We start from the raw sequence: 26406 nt of genomic DNA, 5'->3' as shown, positions 1-26406 counted from the left end.
GATATTTAAACTGTAATTAAATTGTATTGGAAGGACTTGGAGAGAGACCATGAAAACCAAAACACAAGCTGAGATTCTTGAGGTCTTGCAGCACAGAATTGTAGAATCATTTAGGTTGGAAAAGACCTCTAAGATCATCTGGTCCAGCCTTTAACCCAGCACTGCCAAGCCCACCACTGAACCATGTCACTAAGCACCACATCAACATGGGTTTTGAAGACCTCCAGGGATGGTGACTCAACCACTTCCCTGGGCTGCCTGTTCCAATGCCTCACAGCCCTTTCAGTGAAGAAATTCTTCCTAATACCCAACCTAATCACCCCCTGGTGCAACTTAGGGCCATTTCCTTCCCCTCATCATTTGTTGCTTGGGAGAAGAGACCAATCCCCACCTTGCTATAGCTTCCTGTAAGGTAATTGTAGAACATGAAAAGGTCTCCCTTGAGCCTTCTTTTCTCCAGGCTAAACAACTCCAGCTCCCTCAGCTGCTTCTCTTAAGACTTGTTCTCCAGACCCCTCACCAGCCTCGTCGCCCTTCTCTGGACTCTCTCGAGCACCTCGACGTCCTTCTTGTAGCAAGGGGCCCAAAACTGAACACAGTGTTTGAGGTGCAGCCTCACCAGAGCTGAGTACAGAGGGACAATCACTTTCCTAGTCCTGCTGGCCGCACTATTTCTGATACAAGCCAGGATGCTGTTGGCCTTCTTGGCCACCTGAGCACACTGCTGGCTCATGTTCAGCCAGCTATCGACCAATACTCACACATTCCTTTCTGTCAGGCAGCTTTCCAGACACTTCCCCCAGCCTATAGGCTTGCATGGGGTTGTTGTGCCCCAAGTGCAGGACCTCGCACTCGGCCTTGCTGAACCTCATACAGTTGGCCTTGGCCCATCACCCCAGCCTATCCAGATCCCTCCGTACAGCCCTCCTACCCTCGAGCAGATCAACACTCACGCCCAACTTGGTGTTGTCTGCAAACTTACTGAGGGTGCACTTGATCCCCTCATCCAGATCATCGATAACAATATTGAAGAGAAGTGGCCCCAGTACTGAGCCCTGGAGGACTCCACTAGTGACTGGGCCTCCAGCTGGATTTAACTCCATTCACCACAACTTTTTGGGCCCAGCCACCCAGCCAGCTTTTAGCCCAGTGAAGCCTTGAGCAGCCAGCTTCTCCAGGAGAATGCTGTGGGAAACACTGTCAAAGCCTAACTGAAGTCTAGGTAAACCATATCCACAGCCTTTCCCTCATCCACTGAGTGTGTCACCTTGTCATAGGAGATGAGTTTTGTCAAGCAGGACTTGCCAATCATAAACCCATGCTGACTGGGCCTGATCACCTGGTTGCCCTGTAGATGCTGCATGGTGGCACTCAGGATAATCTGCTTTGTAAGCTCCCCTGGCACCAAAGTCAGACTGACAGGCCTGTAGTTTCCTGGATCCTCCTTTCAGTCCTTCTTGTAAATGGGCATCACATTTGATAGCCGACAGTTGACAGGACTGCTGATAAATGAGGGAAAGCAGCTTGTTGAGCACTTCTGCCAGCTCCCTCAGTACCCTTGGATGGATCCCATCTGTCTCCATAGACTTGCGTATGTCTAAGTGGTTTGGCAGGTTGCTAACCATTTCCTTGCGGATTATGAGGGCTTCATTTTGCTCCCCATCCCTATCTACCAGCTCAGGGGACTGGGTACCCAGAGAACAACTGGTCTTTCTGCTGAAGACTGAGACAAAGAAGTCATTAAGTACCTCAGCCTTTTCCTCATCTCTTGGCACTACTTTTCCCCCCACATCCCATGAAGGATGAAGATTCTCCTTAGACCTCCTTTTCTTGTTAATGTATTTGTAAAAACATTTTTATTGTCTTTAACAGCATTAGCCAGATGGAACTTCTTATATATGAGATAGCTGTAATGAAGCCTGTTTCTGAGATCCAGTTTCAGCCCTAAATTATCAACCCTCAAATTTGATAAATCTTCAAACCTGTCAAAGACTTGCACTGAAAAGGTCTAGGAGCATTTATAAAGTTGCTTGCAGGTGAATTAAGAAGCCATGGTTATCCTGTTTTAGCTCTTATGTGATGTCTCAGTGGCCAATGCTCTGGGCCAGCCATCCAAAAGTCACCCAGGCTTTAAAGTAATGGCAGTGCAAACTGGCCAGTTTGAGACTTAGGTAGACTGGGAGAGGAATGGGACAGGTAGATGAGAGGACTGAACATCCATCATCTCTGATTGACTCTTTCCTTCAATGTAAAGTCAAAAAGTATGTTAAGCTGCTCATGGTGGTTTCACAGTGAATGCCTTTCTGCCCCAGAGCTTTTGGTTTCTGCCTAGCATATACAGTGGAATGAGACTATCCATGCATTTGATTTTTAGGTAACAGTACAATCACAAATGAGACAGCAACCTGAAGTTTCTTTCAGGAACAACACTCCTAGTATCAGCAAAGGAAGGACTGATATACATGAAGGTGGAGAGTAACATCAGGTGAAACAGAATTGCCTCAATTTCAGATTTTTAAAGAACAAGTAGAGAAGAGTGAATGAAAAGAAAAAAAATATGTTTGTATGTGTATATAGTATAACTATGCAAAGTACTGTGAATTGAAACCGTCAAGGGTTTCCATGCACCCAGGGAATAAAGAAAAAACTTGGAAATGAAAATACTTCCAGTGGTGGATTGAAGTTCTTTATTTCTGATTCATATATATGTATGCATACAATGATATCAGATATCCTTGTATTGCTTAATCTATAATTTAAGTCAGCATAGGTCTTTTAACAAACAAAAAAAAATTTTGCAACTATTAATTTTTATTTGATCTGAGCACTCTCATACATGGTAGAAAAAATTTGTATATAAAAGATTATAACTTTGTGATTACATGTACTATATTCCTTTTTCAACAAACTACTAATTAATTAATATTGATACATTATTGTTAGTATGATATATAACTGCCATATCATAACATTAAAAAACTTTTTAAAATATATTAATAAGCAAAGACAACCACACCTTGTTCTTGCAATCATTTTTGCACCATCACACTGGTGATGTGACATCTGGCTTAAACAAACTCCTACCTTCTCAGGCTGCCATTATTAGTCTATCAACGTTAATCAAATTAATTCTTATGTAGCTCTGCTGTTCAGCGATTCCACACAAAGCCTTTAGAATGAAATTCATCTCCGGGCTGCCATCCAATGGTAAGTGGTATGTAATGTCTTCCAACCCATTTATGTCTCAAAGACATGAAAATTTGTGCTGAACTTCTGCTTTGTGGTGAATTTCTCTTTTAGCAAACACTCCTCTCACATACAGCCTAACACAAGTCAACTTGCCCATTCTAGTGGCTTGAACTACAAGTTTACAGATGTGGTTTCATGCTATAAAATGCTCTTCTGATCTAGATCTAGCTTAATTAGCAACTGGAAGTTAATACAAATATTAATTTGTACATAAAGCAATATCCCCAATATTCTAAGTGACAGCACTTTTATAAGGCAGACACAAGCCAAGATTCAAATATCTGAGAACTGTGCAAACTATCAGATCCTAATGATGACAAGGTCAGGTTATAGAGCAGCAACAATGGTCAGCAGGATTAGGCCCTCCCTCTAATGTGAAAGTTAAGAGGAACTGACAGAAAGATGTGATAAAACAGGCTACCTAGAATGACAGACACAGTCCAACAGCTGACAGTAGAGAGAAGGATTGTAGATGTGCAGATATTTCAGTTTTGTTACTGGCAGATACATAAGCATTTGGCAACCTCTTGCCTTTCTGATAATTTTGTCAATCTTCATTACAGTAGCTGAGCAACTGCACACAGTGATGGACGCTTGCTCCCTTGCCTACAGACTACCTCTTGCAAATATAAGATACAAATTGACACAAATGGAAATGTGCAAACCACAGAACAGAATTATCAACCTTTTAAATGAAGGACAAAATACAATTTTCACTCTCAGTTTAGATCCTACTGAAAAATCGAGGCTTGTGCTGTCCTGACTTTTGCTAAAATTTCATTCCCTAAGCAAACTTTGCTTGTCTTCTGTTTAATTAATAATTCTGGACTGGAAGTGGGACTGGAGTTAGTGTATACATAAAATGAAAATTGTAACTTCTAAGGATTGTTAAGGATTGTTAATTCACAGACAAGTAGAGAATCCACAGATGCAATTCTAGGGCACATGAAAATCTCTTGAAGATGGGAATAATATTTCAGAGAGTGCATAATTTTGTTGCTTCCATTAGGACACCCCACAAGGTAGACGAGTCAGCAGGTTTGGCAAGTGCACACATATGCTCATTGGGGGAAGAGAAAGCATTAGTCATACTCTTAACTTCTTAAAGCAGACAAGCAGAATTCACTCAAGTAATAATTTGCACTGTCTTGCAAAAGAATGGTCTGAGACAGTTATTTTCCATTTGAGTATCAGGACTTACTACAGCGTCTTTCATTGCAGTATGCAGGACAGCAGCAAACAACAAATACTTGCTTTTTTTTTTTCTTTTCATGTTTATACTGATATGTTTTATGATACAGACAACAAACTGCATTGTAATACTTATTTTTGATATTAGGCATACTTCAAATAGTACTTTGACATATATTCCTAACAAATGATTGTGATTCCCAACTTTAAATTTATATATTTACCTTTCAGTCGTTAGTTGTTAGCAGAAAATACTAAGTGCTTTTTTTTTTTTTCTTTTTTGGTATTCATAGCATTAGCCTTTGTGATTTCAGTTAGGATGCCACTCAAAGAGTCATAACTTAAAAAAGAAGTACTGGGAAAACAGATTTAAAAAACAATACTAATAAAATAATTTAATTCAAAGCCTTTAGAACATATGACAAACATTTACAGGATTTGCTACCTCTCTAAAAGCTATGCTTAAAATAAAGACAAAAGTAAGTGATTAAAATTAATTTCTGTTAGTCATTTTTCCTCTATGAAGTATATTTAATAACTAATTATTATTTTTTAGAGTATCAGGCCTTTCTGTGAGAAAATAAAAAGTTATTAGGGTTAAATGAAGATGGGAAGACTTTTCATACAGCAGAAACAAACACATTCAGGAAAGTCCTGCATTGTTTCTAGAATTATTTTTGAACAATAAGGTTGCTGCTGCTCTGTGAAAGAACTAAGCTAACATTTATTGTAATAATAACAATTCAGTTATGCATAATGTTAATATGCTGAAGACAAAACCAAAACAAAAATCTACATCCTCATTGACTCATTCATGAGGCATACTGTTGGTAAAATATTATAATTTTAAACAGAAATTTCACACATTTACCGAAACCAATGCTAGATGATATAGTGTTCCTAATGAAAACTCTATTTCTGAAAACAACAAATAGATAGGTCCAAATTTTTGCTGTTTCCATGGCAACAGGATTGGCCCATTTGGTCTTCTTAGATTGCTAAATGGCACCAAAAAAGTCATACCACAAACAAAATGAACTAAATTGCCAAATTGCACACCATGGTCACAGGTGTCTGGGTGATGAAAATCCAAGGATACTCTCTTCTTCAAATGACTGGCAGTGATGCTTGTTATTTCAGGGTCATATCAATGCTACATATTAAAAAAGAAACAAAAAATACAAAAGAAAGGAAGTTAGTGGGATGGTACACATGGCTAGTCATTTCCACAATCCTGGCCTCCCGCAAAGTGTTGAGCATCTCATTTACTTAAATGCATCAGTGTCAAATAATTTACACAGATCTATCTCCCTTATGTAGAAAATACAGACTGTTACTGCTCGCTTGAAGCCTATAACTACATCCACAGCAATTTCAATCTGAGTAGAATTGGAGACCAGACATGGAAAGATCTACTGGCGGGATGACACCACAGTAGGGTAAGACATGGGTGCCTCTAAGAATATTTCTATGCGTATGGTTTTGGCATTTAGTGCAAACAACATGTTGTCAAGTTCTTTGAAAGTATTCTTTAGAATAAGAAGTTGTCATCACAAACATTACATCAAAACACAATTTCCCTCTTAGAACACGTAACTAAAAAACACCCTGAATATTTATGACCTCTGAAAGTCACTATCAGTTACAGAACACACAGAATTCTTCTCAGTGGATTATTTCATAGTGAAATCTTTTTAAAAGTCATGATGTAGTGGAAGATGTTAAACAAAACAGTATACAAAAGAGCATGACGATAGATATGAAAAAAACAGCAGAAGCAAACTAAGAGGTGGGCAGACTCCAGAGAGGTTTCAGCAGAAACCATACAGAAAAAAAGGCTGTGTAAAACTGCCATGATCATTGTGGAGACATTTACACAGGAAATCCAGAAGAAATTATACCAGAAGGGTGTGATACGACCACAGGAAAATTATTGACACTTCTGAAGAAAGATACATATTTATGCAGAGAAGATAAGTGTCAGGAATTAACATTAATTCAGTCACAGCTATACTTGTTTAAGCTAAATAAAAATTCTCTTCTCATATTGGTTTTTATAAGCTGCTCAGTGTCTTTTTGTGAAAAACAGAAAGTTTATTCAAGCCACCAAAAGGTTTACATCATAAATAGTCTTTAACAGGTTATTTATTTTTTCTTCTCATACTTTAAAAAAACAGTTCTCATATTGACTCATTACAGAATAAACTGTCTGAGAGGAGAAAAAAAAAAGATACTTAGAGATTTTATGTCAACAGCTGAGGAATCAAGAGTTTAATTTTTAATTCTAACCAGGTGTAACACTGTGGTAGTTTATTAAAGTACAACTTTATTTGAAAAAAAAAAAAGTGGCAAAAAAGTTCCATTTTATTTATGCATCTGTTTGCTGTATGTACTTCTAGTTATTTGCTTGCTTACTTCAAGTGATGGGATCTTTTACTGAAGAGTTAGGTGAATGCTATTTCCTGAACAGTATTTCCACGTGAGACACCTGTGTGTTTCTATGTACCAGTCAGGAGGGCAGGGACAGCAAAGTCCCCAGTCACTCCTCCTTGGTACACGCTGGGCAGCAGTACACAGACTGCTGCAATGGCTAGTCCACGTGACATGCTGTTCTAGCAAACACACGGTTTGCGCTCGCGTGACATGCTGTGGCTACAAACACCCTCACTGATGTGCAGTGAGAACAGAGCAGGTTGCATGCTTCAGTTACGGCACGACAGAGGAGCAGTATGCCAGAGGAGTCGCGTTCCCATTTCCAAGGGAACCAGTCTGGCTTTGAAAGTGAAAGAAATTAAGAAATTGGAATTTATTTAGGCAAATAACTATGGAAAAAAGCTGAGAAGCACAAAAAGCAAAGAGAAGAAAGGCATCAGAAGCACAACCCAGAAGTTGAAGTCAGAGAGAAGACTGTTTAAACCTCTTAGTGAGAAGGGCAAGATTATCACCCTTCAAGAAAAATCCATGTGATTATCTTCCCTCTGATCATGTTGCATGATTTCTGTCTTTCACGTAACTTTTCTTTCTGTCTTTCACATAACCTGAAGATCCTCAGGCTAAGAACTGCATCTATATCTGAAAATTGTCAAGAACACTTCACACATCTGCAATGCAAATAGAAAAAATCTCAACTGCAGTGTTTTTTCTGCTTGCATATATTGAACCAAGTTCCTGAAAATAAACATAAGAGCATGTTATGCATGCATTAGTTCTCCAGAAAGCTTTATGGAGTCTACCCAATCTCTGTTCCTAGTAATATGGCTGTAAAATAATGTTGAAAGAAAATGACAGTATTAGGCACAAATTCTTACTCCTGTTCCACTGAAGTGATTTCTGGATCATTTGAGAGGCAGCTAGTTCTGGGCACAAGGAAGAAAGAGGAAGCAGTAAACATTTCTTCTGTGTTTCTTTCTTTTTATTTTTAAATATGAAATCTTATTTGGGGGATGTAGTAACTAACTGTAGTGAGTACCTTTGATTGCACAAACACACAAATGCTATTGACAGGAATCTAGTGAGCTTAGCGCCTACAACACCAATTAGTTTGTATAATAATTTTTTAAGATATTTCTTTAGGTTGGGGAAGCAAAACACACTACAGTGACTTCATACATCCAACAATAACAGTAATTAATGATACCTCACATGAATGCTTAGTTCCCCTTTCACTTGTTATGCTGCAGCCTGCACTGTTTTAAATGGAAGGCTTAACAAGAAAGCAAATTTTTTTTCCACAGTTTTCGTTGCAGTATAATCCAATGTATTTGAAAATGTTTGAATAGAATAGATAGAAATTGCATTTCAGGGTTGGGTGGGTCTTTACTCTTTTGTTTAACAAAATATCCAGGTGGTATCAGATAACTACTTATGTGAATTTATTGCTTCTGAGGCATTTTAATTGCTAGAATCAAAAAGCATTGGCAAGTATTTTGGGTATTTCCCTTTGTTCATTTTAAAAGCTAATCTCAGGAGAACTTGTGGAAAATGTGTACTACACAAAAGGAGAAAAAACACAACAAAGAAGAAGCTGTAAGATGAAAATTCTGAAATTTATAAGTTAAAGGAGAGTTAAAGGGAGGAGGCAGAAAATAGACTTAAAAAAAAAATATCTCTGGTTACAAAAATTGCAGGGAAAATGTCATACTTGATTCCCTTCTATGGAATCCTGTATACAAGCATGCATGGAAAAAGTGCAAAGCATAAATGATTTCTAAGCTTAGCTTAGTGAATCAAGGACTGTGTCCTTCCAGTTAAAGATTTTTACGGTACTTTACACCATACGGCCTTAGCATCTTAAAGCCAAAGTACAGTTGTGAGTTTAAAGTACCTGATCATCATCTGACAGTGATTTATTAAGTTACCACAGGTGATACAATATTATCAAGTATTAATCTACTAGCCCTTTGAACCAACAGTCGAAAGAAAGAAGTTACCTATTTGCCTTAACAGAGAATGTGATATAATAACCATTGTTAACTTCATAAATTGTAAAAAAAAAATCATTTTCAAAAAGACCTACCTCCTAAGAATTATCTGAACCATCTGACACAGCAGATGAAGTAGAAAAATGCTTAATAAGCCACTGTAATGGAGTAAAAAAGTGACTTCAGTCCTCCCTATGACTGTAGAAATATTGCCAAAAAATAGCAAAAAGTTTTTTTTTGTAGTGTAAGAGTGTGCTTACTCCTTTCTGTGACCCAGCTGTATAAAAGCAGGCTGCTTACAGTGAAAGGGGAAGTCAATTCACAGATGTGGAAACTTACATGATAATTGAAACTATGAACTGATTGTTGTACCGAACACGTACTGCATTCAATCCATCCCTGTGAACCAAGTAAATATAATGCCAGCATCCAGCTGAAAGCTATCTTACTTAGCTGTTTCTGAAGCTTCCCTCAGCTCTTCATCCAGTCTGCATGAGTAAAAGTTATTGGTATAAAGAAACAAAGAAGCAAGCAGAGCATAAGAGAGAAGCAGAGCAATAGCAAAGCAAAGAACAAATAGAACACATGCTTCTAAAATAGACACCCAGTATTAGGTACAAACCCTAAGGCTCTTCAGTTTAGTGTGATATTATTTATTTCTATTCTCAACCCAACCTTAATTTGCAACTCTTTTTAAAAATTATTTGGAGGCAGAAACATAAAAGCAGCATGGATCTGAGGCATGCCCAGTGGACAGAGCTGAAAGCATTCAATTGCTCTGTCAGATAGAATCAAAGTAGCTGCAGCTTGGGCCAAATCAAGGACATTTACAGTTGAGTAGGTTTTGTTTGCAAAGGAGGCTGATCTCAACAGCTTGAAGGGGAAAGAAGGATTCCACAACATTGGAAGGCCTCTCTCATTCAGCTATTGAGGTCACCTGTGGGTGAAAGGCTGTCGCACAGATTCAGTCTGCTATGAGCAGTAGCATGGGCTAGAAAGCAAGTTTTACCTCATTTTTCTCTTAAGACACTTCTCTTCATCATACCTTACAAGATAAGAGTGGGTGAAGGAAGAGAAAAGACATTCAAGTTCATAAGATACACCAGGCACATTGTATCTCACGTCAGTAAAAAACTAACAAACGACCACACAACCCAAATCCTGGCATAAACCCACATACTTGCTACAGGTGGGGTTCCTCATAACCACAGTGGTATGTCTGCTCTTGCTGGTGGAGTAATTAGACTGCTGAACGGTGCATTTTGTATTATTTTTTTACAGTAATCCTCCTCAACCTGAAGCAGAAGGGAAGCTAACACCTGAACACATCTCTGCTGTTCTCCCTTTGGCATGGGAATAACCACTCACAGTGCCTTCAATCCACACCCACTTCATATCATATGATGACATTTTGATAAAGCTTGCCACCAATGGGCACATTTGTCACATTTTGATTTTTTTCTTCAGCAAAGTCATGATCACTCATCTGGCTGCTGATGACAAAACACAGGCAGTTCCCTAAAATTTCTTAAGCTCTAAATCCTAGTCTCCACAGACCTAGCGCTGCGATTATTTCACCTTTGGTCTCTGAGGTGAATGGACTTCTCAGTCTATAGGGAAGAAAATACGTGTGTAACACAGGATGCGTGCACTGCTATAGACAGTGTAACAGTAAAACACAGCAAGGAATCCAAACAGAGAAACACATTGGAGTATTAGGTTAAGGTCTGTATTAAGGGGACAATTAGAACTAAAATGTTTACGGAAATCAAAAGAGAGAGGGAGGGAAGGAGGGAGAGAGGCTGAAGGAACTGTAGGGATATTAAAACATCCTGGTCATCTCTTACCAGGTGACCAATGACCTCTGTGTTCTACTTTCCTTGTACTTTTACTTACTTACTCCACTTCTAAGGCAGTCACAAAACCAAACAAATTTGAGTGAAAGTCCCTCTCACTCCTGATTTCATGACTACGATTTACTATTTTTACAAGTGCCATGCAGACCTGAGCTTCACACTTGCTCCCTGGTTTGACACCTCAAGAATCAGAGCAATCACCAGCCTGATGAAGAGCCCATTATGCTGATTTCACCTCTGTGAGGCAGGTGTGAAAATTCCTGCCTGGGCTGAAGAGATCTGTGACAGCTCCAAAATAAGTGTTCTTCATACCTAGTCACTAATAAACCCTAATGAAAAGACAATCATACTTGTCTATTTACTCACCAAAACAGAATGCTTGCCTGTTCAAAACCTAGTATATTTAATAAAAAGAAGAAAAGCAATACATTCCCCAACAGCAAATCTTTGTGATAATGACTAACACGAAAACCATAACAGATTTCAAAGGTTTTCAATCTTGGTATACCACTTCAGTTTGTTTTGATATCTAAAAAAAAAAAAAAAGCCAGCTCAGGTGAGCAATTGAAATTAACTTAGAATTTCTAAGAGGTATCCTTCCTTCAGAAATACTTGCATTTAGAAAACCTTTAAACATAAGAGGCCAGAACTGAGCCATTGTTTTTCAGTGGCTATATTTAAACCATGAGAAATCAACATGAAAATGAATGGCGAATCTGGGTTTTCAGTGTCTTTCTCTTGAACAAGACTATCTTTGAATTATTCAGTTCAAAGCTCTGTATTGCTAAAACTTAACACTTTTACTTAAACATTGGAAAAAGTTACGCAAAGACATAGCGTAAGTTGATAACTAACTGTAGAAGGGTCAAACTTTCCTATTTTCTTTCTGAGTTACAATTAGTGAATAAACAGTCTGTTCCAATACAGATTACACAGGCATAGATGTGATGAAAGGACTATGAGCCTGAAATCTTGTCTTCATTTTACCAACAGTATTATTTGGTCCAATACAAAACTTTCCTCTTCCTATAAACTTTGGTTCCCCTATGATTGCATATTTATCGTGCTTTGTGTTTCAGCAACACAGTATTTTCCTTCTTCAGAGTTTAACAGTGTTTTTTTTTTTTTTTTTTTTTTTTTTTTTGTAGAACAACCCGTAAGCATTTGTCACAGAATCAGGTAGAGGTTTTCTATTTTTCTTATAGATGCTGAAACATTGTTATTAGTTTGTGAAAATAGTTTCTGTTAGACCAAGTACATTCTTTCTCTACACCACTTACTTGACAATACTATCCGGTATGTGCACGTATTCCATTGGAATCATCTCACGAAGCTCTGCCAACGTGTTGACGTACTGTATTTTACTGCTGAACTTAGAGCTGAAACACAGAAACAACATACGTCAATTGACTTTTCTCCTAAGTTTGGCTGACCATAAGCATACCTGAGTTCTAGATAGACTGAAATCAAGACTAGACATTTTTTTGCTAGGCCAGATGACAGTGTTTATGACAGTATTATAAAAGTGCAATGCCTACATACTAGGCAATGAGATCAGTTCTACAGTTAGAAGATGTATTAAAATTACAAAAAGAACCAAATCCTCTGCAGCACACATACATTTAAAACAAGATGGAAAACATTCACTTAATGTGATCATGACAAATTAGCATTTATATTTGGCTATGATTCTCAAACATAATACAGCTGAACATCCACATTCGTTTAGTGAGTACAGATCTGATTGGGTATGTGCATGCCTATTCTTACTGCAGTGACTGATTACAGGGAAATACTTCCCTTGTTTAGTTCAGCTGTGCTTTATGATCATTTATTGTGATCATTTATTGTGTTTGAGAAATGATCACTCAGAAAAAGGCTAAGGGTGTTGAGAAAGCACACTTTAAAAATAAAAAGCTATTCACGTATTTAACCTGAATTATTTAATATGTATTAGCTTAGGTAAAATCTCTTCTTTTCATTTGACTCATAAAGCAATCATCCAAACCCAGCTCTGGTTTCATTTAGATAGTCTTTCAACATCAGTGACACATTGAGCATAAAATTTCTTAAGTGTTAGGCCATGTAAAACAGGATATATTTTTCTTATTCACTGATGATTTGGGGTTATGACCAGACAATGTGAAGCATCTGAAATTGCTCTGAGCAAAAGGTTACTTCCCATCACATTACCATACGTAACTTCTTATGAAGGTAAAGTGAGACAGCTAAAACAAGAATACATGAAGGTACTGTGAATAGTTAAGCTCATCCACTTTCATTTCTCTTTGTACTGTCATTTGGCACACACACTGGAGCATGCCAATGGTTATGTTTTAAGATGAGCAAATCACCCATAATTGTCCAATGAAAGACATAGTAACAGATAGACAATTCTTAGCATTTTATCCAAAATGTAACCATAGTCTGGACCATCTGAACTGCCAACTATAGTAACTTGGCAAGCTGGAAGCCAATCAGAAGCTTCTACAGACTGAAATAAAATCAAAACCAAAAACAACAAAGAAAAAAAAAAAAAAGAAACTCTCAGTGACTTGACTGTCCCTTGCCATTTTGCTGTCTTTTGGTTTCTTCATTCCTACTGGTTTGCCCTGCATCTCAGTTGAAACAGAATTAAAATTAAGTGGCTTAGCTATCTTATTATCTTGGGACCTTCTCTCCTTGCCTTGGGAGCAATTCATTTCTTACTCTGAAATTCCCACAGTACACGTCAGAGGTTCAGTGAACAGCTCTGGGCTAGCAAACTATGATATAGCCATTGGCCTTCAATCTATTCAAGTTTCTTTCTCCTTACATAGTGATTTTTACTGAATTAACTGTCTCCTTTTATGCCTTCCAGTTTTTTTACTCATCTTTCTCACAGTGCTCTTCTGTCCTCAAGAGGGGGGTTCAGCTTTCTTACATCCTCAACTCATCTTCCAAGTTGATGAGTGGAAACCAATTTGAAAATGAGTCAGCAATGTGCCCTTGCCTCTAAGAAGGCTAATGGTGTTCTTGGCTTTGTTAGGTAAAGTATCACTAGCAGATCAAGAGAGGTGATCCTTCCCCTCTACTCAGCATTGGTGGGGCCTCATGTGGAGTAACGTGCCCAGTTCTGGCCCCCAGCAGTACAAGAGAGACATGGACATACTGGAAGGAGTACAACAGATGGTGACCAAATGATCAAGGTGCTGGATGATCAAGGGTCTGAATAACCTCTCTTATGAGGAGGGGCTGAGAGAACTGGGACTGTTCATCCTTTAGAAGAGGAGGCTCAGTGGAGGATCTCTTTGATGTCTATAAATACTTGCAGGGAGGATGCAAGTAAGATGGAGACAGGCTTGTTTTATTGGTGCCCAATGATAGGACAAGAGGCAATGGACACAAACCGGAACCCAAAAGGTTCTGACTAAACTTCGTCACTGTGAGGGTGATGGAGCACTGGCACAGGTTTCCCAGAAAGGTAGTGGAGTCTCCCTCCTTGGAGATCTTCAAGAGCTGCCTGGACATGGTCCAGGATAACCTGCTGTAGGTGGTCCTACTTGAGCAGAGGGGGTTGGATCAGATGGCCTCCAGAGGTCCCTTCAAAACTTAACCACTCTGTGATTTTACCAAGTCACATTGGCCTTGTGCCTTGCACACCTTTTTTCAGCTCCCATTTGCACTTCACTTTCTTCTACTTCTGACTGAGACTCAATCTACCTTTTGGCTGAAATGGAGATTTGTATCTGGTATCTAGTTATGGACTGTTAACTTTGTTTGTCAAACTGTTTAGAGTGAATGTTATCACCAGTTTGGAAATGCAAAATGTGTGGTTGCTCCTGGCCATCCCAAATAAATGACTCATGAATTCAAACAGGTGCGGCATATTTGATTTTACTGCCTACTCTTATCTGGAGCAAATAGTAAGCCAACTGAAACATCTCAGACACCAAATGCATCTAATTGAATCCCCTGTTATTACTGTTGATAATTCCAAGTGCTGTTCCTGTGTTACTCTAGTATTTTCAGTCGTCACTTTCTACTTGGTATTGAAGTCACCACATGTGAAAGAAGAATGGCTGTTATGATACTTCACCTGTTGCACTTAAGCAGCAGTGTGAGAAGCCATTTTCTTCTCCACCCCAAGGTTACCCTGTCAGGACAGCACATCTTGTGACAGACACTTTCAGTGTTCTCATCTGTATTCTCAGGGTAGACTTCTCTGCTGTCTGTCATGTGTTATTCTCTGTGTGGCTTCTGTACACAAGATGCCTCTCCTCTTATTTGAAGCAACTCTTTCTCATGCCTGTCCATGTGCTCTCCTGATCTCAGTGTTCCAGCTGTATACTTGTCCATCTTCTCCAAAAATTTTTGAGGTCTTCTGTATTTAACACTTGTTTTTTTACTAATCAAAGTATTTTTGGTGGCAGAAAACCTTTTCTTTGGAACCAGGCCTCCAACACCTTCAAATAGCTCAGGGCAGTCCTCTTGAATGAGCAGCAAATAATTTTTTTAAACCCAGAACTGTAGCTTAATCTTGTTCTGTAGTCATTGTTTTTTGCAATGAAGTGACTATCACCATTCACAGACCCCCTTCCTACAAGCCTTTAAATAGGTTCAGAACAAAACAATTTTAAAGAACTTATTTACCAATTCTGCATATATATATGGTACACAACTGCATTCTCACACAAATCAACTTTTTTTCCCCACTCACTTTAGGGAAGTCAACTTCAACTGTCAAAATCATCCCAGCACAGATCAGTGAGAGATTAACAGCCATTTCTGTTGATTTAGGGTGCTTCTGTATTCTTAGGGACATAGCATTAAACCAGTATTCACTACATACCTTATAAAAGGTCGTGTCACAGCCAGGATTGTCCTGATAAACCATGATGGATGGACAATTATGAATGATTTCAAATTCTTCCTCAATCTAAGAAAAAAAATCAACAGTTTATTAAGAAAGTAAGAAAATACAAAACATACACAAAAATCATGTACAGTGAACACTGTCATACAGGGGAGCAACAGAAAAGGACAATGTTTAAAATAATAGCTGTGGATCACAAAGGAAAATACCACTCACCGTCGATCAATCATCTGGTAACATTTTTTCATCCAGCCCAGTCCGGGCATCCTCCTTCTTGGTGTTGCTCCATTCAAGTATACAATCATATAGTCTTCTGCTACCATCAGCTCTAAGGTACTGATTACATACCTGATAAAAGAACAGAAGTGAGTATATATTTTACATTATTGATTTAAACACAATAAAGATCAGTCTACTAGGAATGTATCAAGGACAACCAAGCAATTTATGGCAAGACAGTGTTTTGTTTTCTTTTAAACCAAGAGCAGACTTTCAGAACTGGTCACCATACTGCCTACCTCTAGAACTATGACTAGAAAACCACAATTCTAACTGTTGAGAAATGTGTCTTCATTATTAATCATTATGTTTGTTCAATGCAAAAATAATAAGGGTCAGGGTAAGATACTTTCCTACAATTATTGTGACCTTCAGATTACTGCTGCTGAGTCTGTGACTGCAAGCTACAAATCTTTTGAATCTCAAAGCTAATAGAACTTGACTATCAACCTGCCTTCTAAGGGGGCAGAACACTTCATGCCATTACTTCATTTTGTGATAAAAATGCTTCAAACACTCATTAAATTGCTCAGCTCTGCATTGAGACAGACTATCACCCTCAGGGCCAAATTCAACATACCTAGAAAAGCTGGGTAGTCAGTCAAATGAAAGGGTAGCTTTAAATTCTTTGCCAGGACTATACACATGGATGCTTTGCTCAGTTTTAGTAATCCCTGCCTTACCTGGCAGCTCTTCATCACCAGAATGTTTAAATTGTTCTCTCTGCCCTCCAGCCCCAAGGCATGTCTGCCCAAAAACTACAGTGAAAAATTACTGAGTCACACCTTAGAAAACTGAATGCCTGAGAGTTCTCCCTACAAAAGGCAGCTCTATCCTGGAGCATAATGGCCCCTTTCACAGGTGTATGTGCATGACTCATGATCTAATCTGACCCTTAAATTCCTTACAATGCAGTTTCTTTAAACAAGAGTAGAAAATCTAGTTCTCACAAAAGAGAGTGGTATTTTAACTGGACAGAAAATAGGCAGCAACTGATTATCTAAGAGGGCAGCTGTTAATCACAAACTAGAGGTGGATCTAGATCAGAATCGTGCTACACAAAAAAAAAAAAAATCTCTGAAGAGATTTAATAATTTTCATGTCTCTCCAGACCCCTGTATATAGTAAATAGTAAAATTCCAAAAAAAATTAATCATATCAGTTACTGGGTATGTTGTAAACTGTCGAGCTCCCTCTTACTTCAATGCAATTAATAGGCCTACAGGTAAAAGAAAGGGATGATCTGACTTTTTGTTTTCTGGTTCTTGTTGTGTTAAAAAAGAATCAAGAATCTCAGCTTTAAAATTAGCTGAAGCCAATCTGAACTCCCTGTTAAACTACCACCCCAGAAAAAGACTGAGATATAGAATGGACTTTGACAATATCCCCAAGTGATGTGGAAAAGTCTCTTAAGGCTTGAAAATGCGTTCTCAACAAAGTCCATTTACCACCAACTCTACCTCTGAACAAGGGCTTCGGGTGATGTCAGAGAACAACTGTTTAATGTCAGTCACTGTTACTCTAAGCTTTGTGCCCTAACTATTAACTTAAAACCTCTGCAGTAACATCTAAACCACAGGGCTTTGTATAAATCAGTTACTGTAGATGACACGGGGGACTTAAAAGGCTTTACCAGCCAAACGCCAGCAGTTGGTCTGACCTGGAACAAAAGCAATCTCATTTTTCACATGTAGACACAATGCTGAAGGCTTTGGCTGTCACCGTGGGCATCTTCAAGGACTGGAGTTTTACAGAGAGTGGGTCTGTGCTCTTGCTGCAAGGTTTTGTGCCTTGTAAGCTGCAGATGGTGAAGGCCAGGCCTCTGCTGGCTGCTGAACTGACATACTGGGTATTAGCATAAAGAACTCCGGAATGATTGATTTTTCAGCAGCTATAAGTGGAACTAGCTGGTGGCACTTGGGGGAGTTGCTGCCTTCACAGTTTTTGGCTGCCAAACGTAGTTGCTACTAGCAGTAATTTCACTGTGATAAATGTGGGTTGATTTGGTCAAATCTGTGTCCTGTCCAAGAGACTCCACTTATAACTGAATCAGAAGCAGCTGGAGTCAGAAAAAAACACTTTGAGCTGTTTGTGTCAGCAACTGTCATTTATCCTGTATTTTTCAAACAAGTGTCACAAAATGGTCTTGTGACTCCTGAACACAGACACAGCATATATTAAAAATATCATACACAATGATGTATCATGGCATTGTATAATAAAAAATGAAGAGTGAAAGCCAGTCTGGTGGTCACAGGCCCTGCTGATTGTTCTCTGTAAGGACTGGAAATCGCTAGTGAAACAGTGGGATGATTGTGGGTCCAAGAAGCTGAAGACACTGTATTCTTTATCCTTCAGGGAGATACTACAGTCAGATTTGTTTCTGACAAATACACCTTAATTTGGGAGGGTGAGTGGGTAAGGAATAGTACAGTAAAACACCACTGAGCAGTTTATCTAAAACTGCTATTTTACTTGTCATTCAGATTGCTCCCCTTCTAATGACCCACGTTACCTCTTCATTAAAGACAGGTTATCTCTCACTACACAATTTTGAGAAGACTCTGTCACATTGTTCACATATCACTCACAGGAAAAGATTTTCCATGACATAGTTGTAATCAGTTCGGCTGCTGTCTGGCAAGAAGCACGCAGCAAACACAATGATAGCATTCAGACCATCACCATAGTATCCTGTGGAACAAATAAAAACGCATTTTTATCTTTGTCAGAGGCTCTTACCAAGATAAATTTAGAAAGAAATCTCTAAGTCCTGGAATAGATTGATAATGTCTCCTGTTGAAGAAGACAGAAAATGAATGAATGATTACCAAGTGATAAGGAAGTAGGATAGTGAGTTATGTTGAATTCCTGCAAAATGTGCTTAGCACAACTAAGAGTAAACTTTTTATAGATGCCAGCAAAAAAGCCTCAATCTACTTTGTAAGTAATGCAATTCTATCTGAACTCCTGGTTCATTACATCTCTATTGCAATTGTGTGCTGAGTGCTCACCTTAGCCTGGGGAATAAGTTGCTAAAGAAAATACCTACATTTGTCATCCTGCATCTTTTGAATGATGTCTCCCAAGGTCTCACAATCCAATTTCATTTGTCTTGTGCAGCTCCAAAGGCATCAGGATATTACAGTTATGACTGCATGACACTATACCTTAAAAGCTCCTGAGGATCAGTTAAATTCTTTGCTGCAAGATTTGTATAAAATATTTCTTTACTGTGGATACTCCAATTGTTCAATACCAATGCTCTGTGGTCTCCACCACTGCCTAATGATACCTGTAAACCCTTAATGCTGCAGCATTACAGCTCTGAGGTTCAAAATAGTTACTTGCTACCCAAAAGAAAATATTTTTTTCATGGTGTATTAATGTTGGTCAATCTTCTTCACAATCTTTTGCAGTCCCTACAGATTTCTGTTACAAAATACATATAAAGTACTCCTGCACTTCAGATAAAAGTCTGGGATTTATTTAAAAGATACTTGCAATTAGGAGGCAATTTATAAAGATTAGGGAGAAATGGTTGCATGTAAATACTACTAGAGACACATGGAAATAAAGGCTGTTTATGTTGAGAGGATGATTGAAAGGCTTTCGAAGAGGCTGGGAGAAACTAACTATGAAGGAGACAATGTTTGTGGAGGAAACCCTGAATTTCCTGAGGAGATAGGAGCACATTCCTGACAAAATTCAGGATAATGCCAGCACCCACACAGCACTTTCCTAAAGAGATCTTAGGACTTTTACATTGTTTTTTTTTTTTTTTGATATTAGTGAGCAGTATACTAGCCTAACTCAAATACTCACAGAATTTCTTGTATTGTACCCAGCAGCAGAGTAAAACAGAATTCCTTATGGAAAGGATGGAAAGGCAGGGATCACATATAATCCACGTGTTAACCAGGGAAGAACTGAGGGGCTAGTATTTTTTCTCCTTTCTCATTCAGCACCTAAAGTGAATCTCACCTAGCTGAAATAAGGAAAACTAGAAGACGTTTATATCAAGGAATTTTTATGTGGCTTTGGAAAATGCACAATCCCTGACAAAATGGATGCTTCAAGACAAATGAGCTCTTCCATGCCGAGAAAAATCACAGCGGACTAATCTCAGTGCTATGCCAGCCATAAAGACATGCACAGAAGTTCTCTTCATTCATGGCCCTCAGGTGTTCCTTAAAGGACTAAAAAACACCACTGCTTCCCCATTTATGGGGGGAGTGAGGGGGTCGAAGGTGGATAAGCCTCTGAGGCATGTCAGGAGTCTCTTGCTTTAAGCTATATTACTTCATATCAAGGCTTTTCAAAGCAGCTTCTTGAAGGATGATGCTGGACTTCCTTCTCGCAGAATTTGATTTGGTGGCTTTGACTAAATATAATGTATTGGGTAAACTGACAGTGTTTATTTGTTTTGTCAACATCAAATTAAGAACGCTAGCCCAGACCTTATCCACTGAGGAATAGTTTGCACACTGCAGGAGGCTTGTCATCATTAGTCTAAAGTCCCCCCATGATGCTGGCATGGAAGGGATGTTCCAGCTCTGTGCAGTAACCTTCCTCTGGCTCCCAGTGGCCAAGGGCTTGCTGAGCTAGAGAAGCCACCATACAGCAGCAGCACAGCATTTGTCTGTCCACTGTCCTCTGCAATACCACGCTGTGCCTTGCTCCTTGCTTTTGGAAAACACAGGCAGGCAAAAGAGCTCAGGATTAGGGAACAAATTCAAGCCAAATGACAATGTGGATATAACCAGGTTAAGGCACATGACATAGCATGGTGTGGCAAAACTCCAACTCATGTTGCGATCCAGTAACATGAATAGCTTAGCTATTGTTATAGATACGGCTGATTGACTTTGGAAAACCAGTAAAGATCTCAAGCTCAAATTCAGAGGGTAGCATTGCATTCTCTAGCACCGATGTACACAGGGAGGGGGAAAAACTCCTCTTTTCAGCTCCTTCACCTTGGTGTGAAGAGCTTGGTGTGAAGGAATGTCCAAGTCTTCTCAAAAGAAACAAAGAAAAAACAACTCCACCTCCCACACTCACCACTTAATTTGAGTCTTTGATATATTTCCTTCTTCTCAGATAGACCCACACATTTTCAAAGAGAAAGCACTAAATTAATCTCGCCTACTCTAGCCTATCCTCAAATAAATCATTATGGAATAAGGTGGTATTTTTTTCCTTTGCTTTAAAAATAGAGATGGGATTTTCCTCCTTATACCAAAAAATCCTTAAAAGATTTTCCAAGACAACTTATATCACGGTGCCACAAAGCAGTCTGCCCAACTGGCTCAGAAGTGTGGCACCAGGAGCACATTGCAGCTGCTGTGTCCACTAAATTACACAGCACAGTTTGCAGTTCTAACAATGCACAAATGAAAAGCCCACAGACAGATTTAAAATCACAGAATCACAGAATTGTTAAGGTTAGAAAGACCTCCTTCTAACCTGTTAAGCTTAGAAAAGACCTCCAAGATCAGCTGGTCCAACCATCACCCCACCACCAATATCACCCACTAAACCATGTCCTTAAGCACCACGTCCAATCTTTCCTTGAAGACCCCCTTGGACGGTGACTCCACCACTTCCCTGGACAACCCATTCCAATGCCTGACTACTCTTTCTGAGAAGAAATGTCTCCTAATTTCTAACTTAAACCTCCCCTGGCACAACTCGCGGCCTTTCCCTCTAGTCATATCACTAGTTACCTATGAGAAGAGGCCAATCCCCAGCTTCCCACAGCTTCCTTTCAGGCAGTTGTAGAGAGCAATAAGGTCTCCCCATTGCTTCTTACAAATGCTTGGAGACAAGGAATATTCACTTAAGGGAGAGGTGTTTTTTAATTCCTCACTAGAATCCAGTAAAAGCTATTTGCCCAAATTCTCAGTCAGTCTATGCCAAGATATGTATGACTGAGGAATTTCTCCATCAACATAGGTAGAAAGCAATCACACCTAGAATGCCAAGTTATGTCTACTCTCCCCTTTCCTATTTTGGTGGCTAATGCCTAGATTCTGGATGAGGCTTTATCTATCATCTAGCAGGGAGGAATGTTCAACAAATCACTGAATCATCAGCGCAGAATGTTCAATAGATCACTGAATCATCAGGGACGTCTGATTTACTTATTTTAGGCAGAATCTGTGTTTAATCTTAAAGTTACTGGAAAGATTCCTGACACTCCAAAGATACTAAAGTGTGTCCAAAGGGAATTTCATGCAGAATACACCTAACTGCCTTAGTTACCTAACTGTAACAACTATCCAAGCTGTCAAGTTTTCTCACAACCCATGCATCAAAATTATATAAATTCTACACCTTCAGTGAAGAGCTCTGCCACTTCACAAACACAGAATTTAATACCGGTTCTTAATCACTACGATATGATTAGATTTCAGGCAAAAATTCCAATTAGGCAAGTGGAAGGCTAAAACTTACTGTTCAGGCTCACACTTTATCTTTGGCAATGGCTAAATTACTGAGCAGCATCCATTTGAAGGTAAAGGAAACTCAGTGTTCTTTACCTTAGATTCGAGTGATCTAAAAAAATGAGATGTCAGACATGTAAAAATCTGGCACAAAATATACTGAAAAAATAGCAAGTGAATATAAATCATAGTATCATAGAATGGTTTGGGTTGGAAGGGACATTAATGATCATCAAATTCCAACCCCCCTGCCATGGGCAGGAACACCTTCCACTAGACCAGATCAAAGCCCCATCCAGCACCTTCCACTAGATCAATTTGCTCAAAGCCCCATCCAACCTGGCCTTGTTACCTTGGGAAACAGGGAGTATGCATCATGGAATTACTACAGAGTTATTACTCCAAATAAAAAGGACAGCATTTCCAAAATAAGGGCTCGAAGAAAGGTTTTGTCTTCTGGTAACAGCAACTGTCACAAAACACTGGCATAAAGAATCCATGCTTTGGTAACTTGTCAGATTTGGCAACCTAATTTAATAATTTCATTCAAAAAGAGGATAAACAGAAGTTGAAAGCAAACATTAAATCAGTATGAGATCATTCACACCTGCTACCTCACTCCTTATTGCAGAGACATCTTGACTGAAACGAACACCTTTCTTCATCACAACTACTCAACTGTATTACAGTGAGGTAAAGCAGAAAGAATCAGTGAAGTCTATTTGCCTATCAGTACTGGAAACCTAAATTTGTATCCTGATTATTTCACACTGAGAACTGAGATGAATAGCCTAAACTCCCACGGATAACTGTACGTTGGTATATCCTTTACAGTTACTATAAGAGATGTCTGCCACTGAAACTAGTACTTCTTAAACTGCCAAGCAATACCCAATTAAGGGCTACTTCTCCACCCACTAAAATGAAATGGTATTCATTTTTCATATAGGTTGATATACATGTATACATCAGCATCTACCAGAGTTATATACATGACAGTTTCTACCACAAACATACTTAAATTACTTTACAACATACAAAACCCAAAACAAACAAAGGAAAAAAAACCATATAAATAAATACTATTAGCAAAGCCTCAAAATCTTATGTTTGTTTCCTAAATTATGCCATCTATGGCTATTTGCTAAACCGTGTCTGAGGTGTCATGACATGCACAGATCTCTGATGGTGCTGTTATGACAGGAAAATGCTTGGTGGATTAAACATCTTTACTAATTTTGACTAAACCTTTTGCACACTGGACAATATAAGCATCTGCAGGCCAATCTCTAGGTGCTTTTAATGTAAATGTACAAATTTGAGGATGACATTCTCAAGTAATATAGTATTTTATTTATGTAACAACACTTATTTTTTACCAGATTGAGATTCAGCACTGAAAATACACCGGAAACACTGGTTTAGCTTTAAATGATGCTACAGATCAGCAGCACTGTGCCAGAAGCATCCTCATACAAACAAATCTTACCTCTGAGATGCTAAATTACCTGTCTGAATTTATGTAAGATTATAATAATTTATCTTTACCTAATACCATACTTAACAGCTGGCAAACTGTATCCCACAAACATATAGAATGCAAAGATAATCTAAACCTGAAACACCAAGGACAAAGCACTTAAATGGTTTTGCTTAACATTATTCTTTCAGTAGCTATAGTAATATTTACCCATTTGAATTAAATTATGCAGAAGTGTATTAGTAATACCAGAACTATAAATTCTCTAGCAATGATAGGGAGCAGATGATCAAAGGAGACAATATAGTAAGCACTTGAGGTCATTTTCCTGCTTCATTTTCTGACTTCAAATGTTTTCTTTGATATTCTGTTTGATAGTTATTAACAAATTATGTGAAGAAACAAAACAGTTGCTGGTGAAATGCTCTCAGCTGACAACTATAAATGGCAGAAAAATAAATTTGAGGAGCTTAAATAAAAATTAAGTGAGGAGCATAACCAGGGAAATGGAAGCCCAAGGGAAAATTATGATTCTTTCTTTTGCCATTCCAATTATTTAAATCTAGGCACCCACAATCATAGAGCACCATATCTCTTCATGCAAGAAGCTTTTCCTATAATCTAGAAAATAAAATTTTAGATTTTTTTTTCTGTAGGACAATTTTTTTCCTTGATCTGAAGTTCTAGTCTACAATAACCAGATTGTTACTGACGCATGTATCTCAGTTTATTTGTTGCTTCTGAAAGTGCTTTGTATTTAAAGTACTCATTGCTGGGTTGAAAAGTCTGACCAGGTTGATTTAGTCTGGCCTCATTACTTGCTTCACTCATGTACTTACTGACAGCACCAGTGTAAGAAAGATAAAAATCAGGCCATCTTTATCTTCCAAGAAAAAATCAGCTCTGTGCTGAAGTTATGGACTGGGGAGTGAAGGTTACAAAGTCTTCCCATGTCAACCATCACTTTTACAGGTACAGAAACAGCAACAGAGAAATGTGAAACAAACACTGGCTGATCTTCTAATCAAACAGGAAAGACCTGTCCTGATGCAAGTGTTGTTTTTTCTGAAAATACTCTCCTATGAGGTCTCTAACTGGCTTCAGTTCATTTGAAGGCTTCTTAGGACCCCCAGCTGACAGTATCTGCTCAAACTGTCTTTTGAATTATGACCAAACTGAAAACAGGATGGCTCACTTTGGTGCTATGCCAGTAGCTCATTGATACTCCTCCAAAAGAAGCTTGAAACTCCTTATATCATAACAGTGTCTTCCTAAGAAGGATTAATATGGGCCCTAAAATACAATAATGCTTCTGTAATTTGATGGGGTTAGTCAATTCATTGCTTATAGCTGTGGCTGAAAAACAAACCCTCTCTCTTTGCTAATATGATAAGTGAACTAAAATTGAAATAAATCATGCTTAATAGAGCATGAATTTTCACATCAATCTAAAATATGCATTCAAGGTTTTCCTACCTCCATGTGAAATAACCTTTTTGTAAGGTTCAATGACTTTCATATCAATTCTTTGTTCTTGTTCTCCAATAACCACTGTTCTCCATAACCTGTTGTCCTCTCGCTCCTCCTCAGCAGTGTACTCTGGAATTGATTCAGACTCCTCCTGGGAAGCATCCTTAATAGCTGTCTGCTCTTCTGAAAAAATAAAGATGTATATTATATATTAATGGAAAAGCTCTAAATATTTTTTCTCTTACATTCATTTAAGTGGACAATGAGTGTCATCAAACCACAGCAAGTATAAAAGAGGAAGGAGAAGGATAGAATTGGAGAGTAAGCAAGTGGCTCTGGTACAGTAGGACTATTGAGGTCTGGATTTTATCTGCCATCTGTCTTGTATTCTTTGTCCCTAATTGGAAGTAAACTCTGTTTGAAGGTGCCTTTCTCTGAGGCAGATTCTCTGGTATGTAACAAAAGCTAAGCCTACCACCAATTCCTTACTATATTCCCATGCGCTGGAATCTTGCAAGAATGTAGTTATGATTCTATGATTCTCTATTTCAGCTCTTACCTATTGATCTATCTGCCAATGAGTTAAAAATATATTCAAGTTAAAACGTATCAATGGTGGAAACAGGAATGGAAGATCAAGAAACACATACACATGTACAAATAACGTGACCACACAGGACTTTTCTCCTTAGGAACTGCAAATTAAGGGACTTTAAGGAGTCATAAGGTTGGGAAGAAGAACGAATTGCAAAACATGATTTTTTTATTCAAACATACTAATTCAAATTGGTTTAATACGTGCCGTTCAGTAGGTTATACGTTGTGGAACTGAGGTATATGTTCATGCCTTCTCACAGTGCAATGCTCATGATGTTTAATAACACACTTGGCGTTCACTTTTTAAATATTATTTATTCAGTGATATTGGGAATGACCTTACAAAATACATAAACCCCATAATCACAAAACTAAGTATCTTAATGCAATTCTGTATGATGTTGATCTTGTAAAGATACCAAGGGAAACAATATGAAAACTACATACATGCATGGTACTAGATCTCCCTGTGAAAAAGTGATTCTGTTTTACTGCCTGGAGTGTTGATTTTGCAGAGAAAGATGAACTAGTGTGAAATTCAGAAGAGAAATAAAAATCTGTA

General features: G+C 38.4%; 1 protein-coding gene across 7 annotated transcripts in view; it reads right to left on the bottom strand.

Moving 5' to 3' along the window:
• Positions 1–2670: 2670 nt before the first annotated feature.
• PRUNE2 (prune homolog 2 with BCH domain) overlaps positions 2671–26406 on the bottom strand; it is a 139279-nt gene continuing 115543 nt past the window's right edge. For 2 of the 7 annotated variants that reach the window (XM_066987970.1, XM_066987972.1), the window contains 9 exons: positions 25254–25430; positions 18443–18545; positions 15789–15920; positions 15549–15635; positions 11998–12096; positions 9871–9906; positions 9311–9349; positions 7749–7796; positions 2671–5593 (listed from right to left, as the gene is read on the bottom strand). In XM_066987970.1, the coding sequence (XP_066844071.1) occupies positions 5572–5593; positions 7749–7796; positions 9311–9349; positions 9871–9906; positions 11998–12096; positions 15549–15635; positions 15789–15920; positions 18443–18545; positions 25254–25430 (743 nt within the window). In that variant the 3' untranslated portion in view covers positions 2671–5571. The remainder of the gene's footprint in view (positions 5594–7748; positions 7797–9310; positions 9350–9870; positions 9907–11997; positions 12097–15548; positions 15636–15788; positions 15921–18442; positions 18546–25253; positions 25431–26406) is intronic. The other 5 variants (XM_066987973.1, XM_066987971.1, XM_066987974.1 and 2 more) reach the window with 5 other exon arrangements.

Source organism: Anser cygnoides, chromosome Z (assembly GCF_040182565.1).
Source record: "Anser cygnoides isolate HZ-2024a breed goose chromosome Z, Taihu_goose_T2T_genome, whole genome shotgun sequence".
In the NCBI taxonomy this organism is placed as follows: domain Eukaryota; kingdom Metazoa; phylum Chordata; class Aves; order Anseriformes; family Anatidae; genus Anser; species Anser cygnoides.
This window is presented reverse-complemented; position numbering and strand designations above follow the sequence as displayed.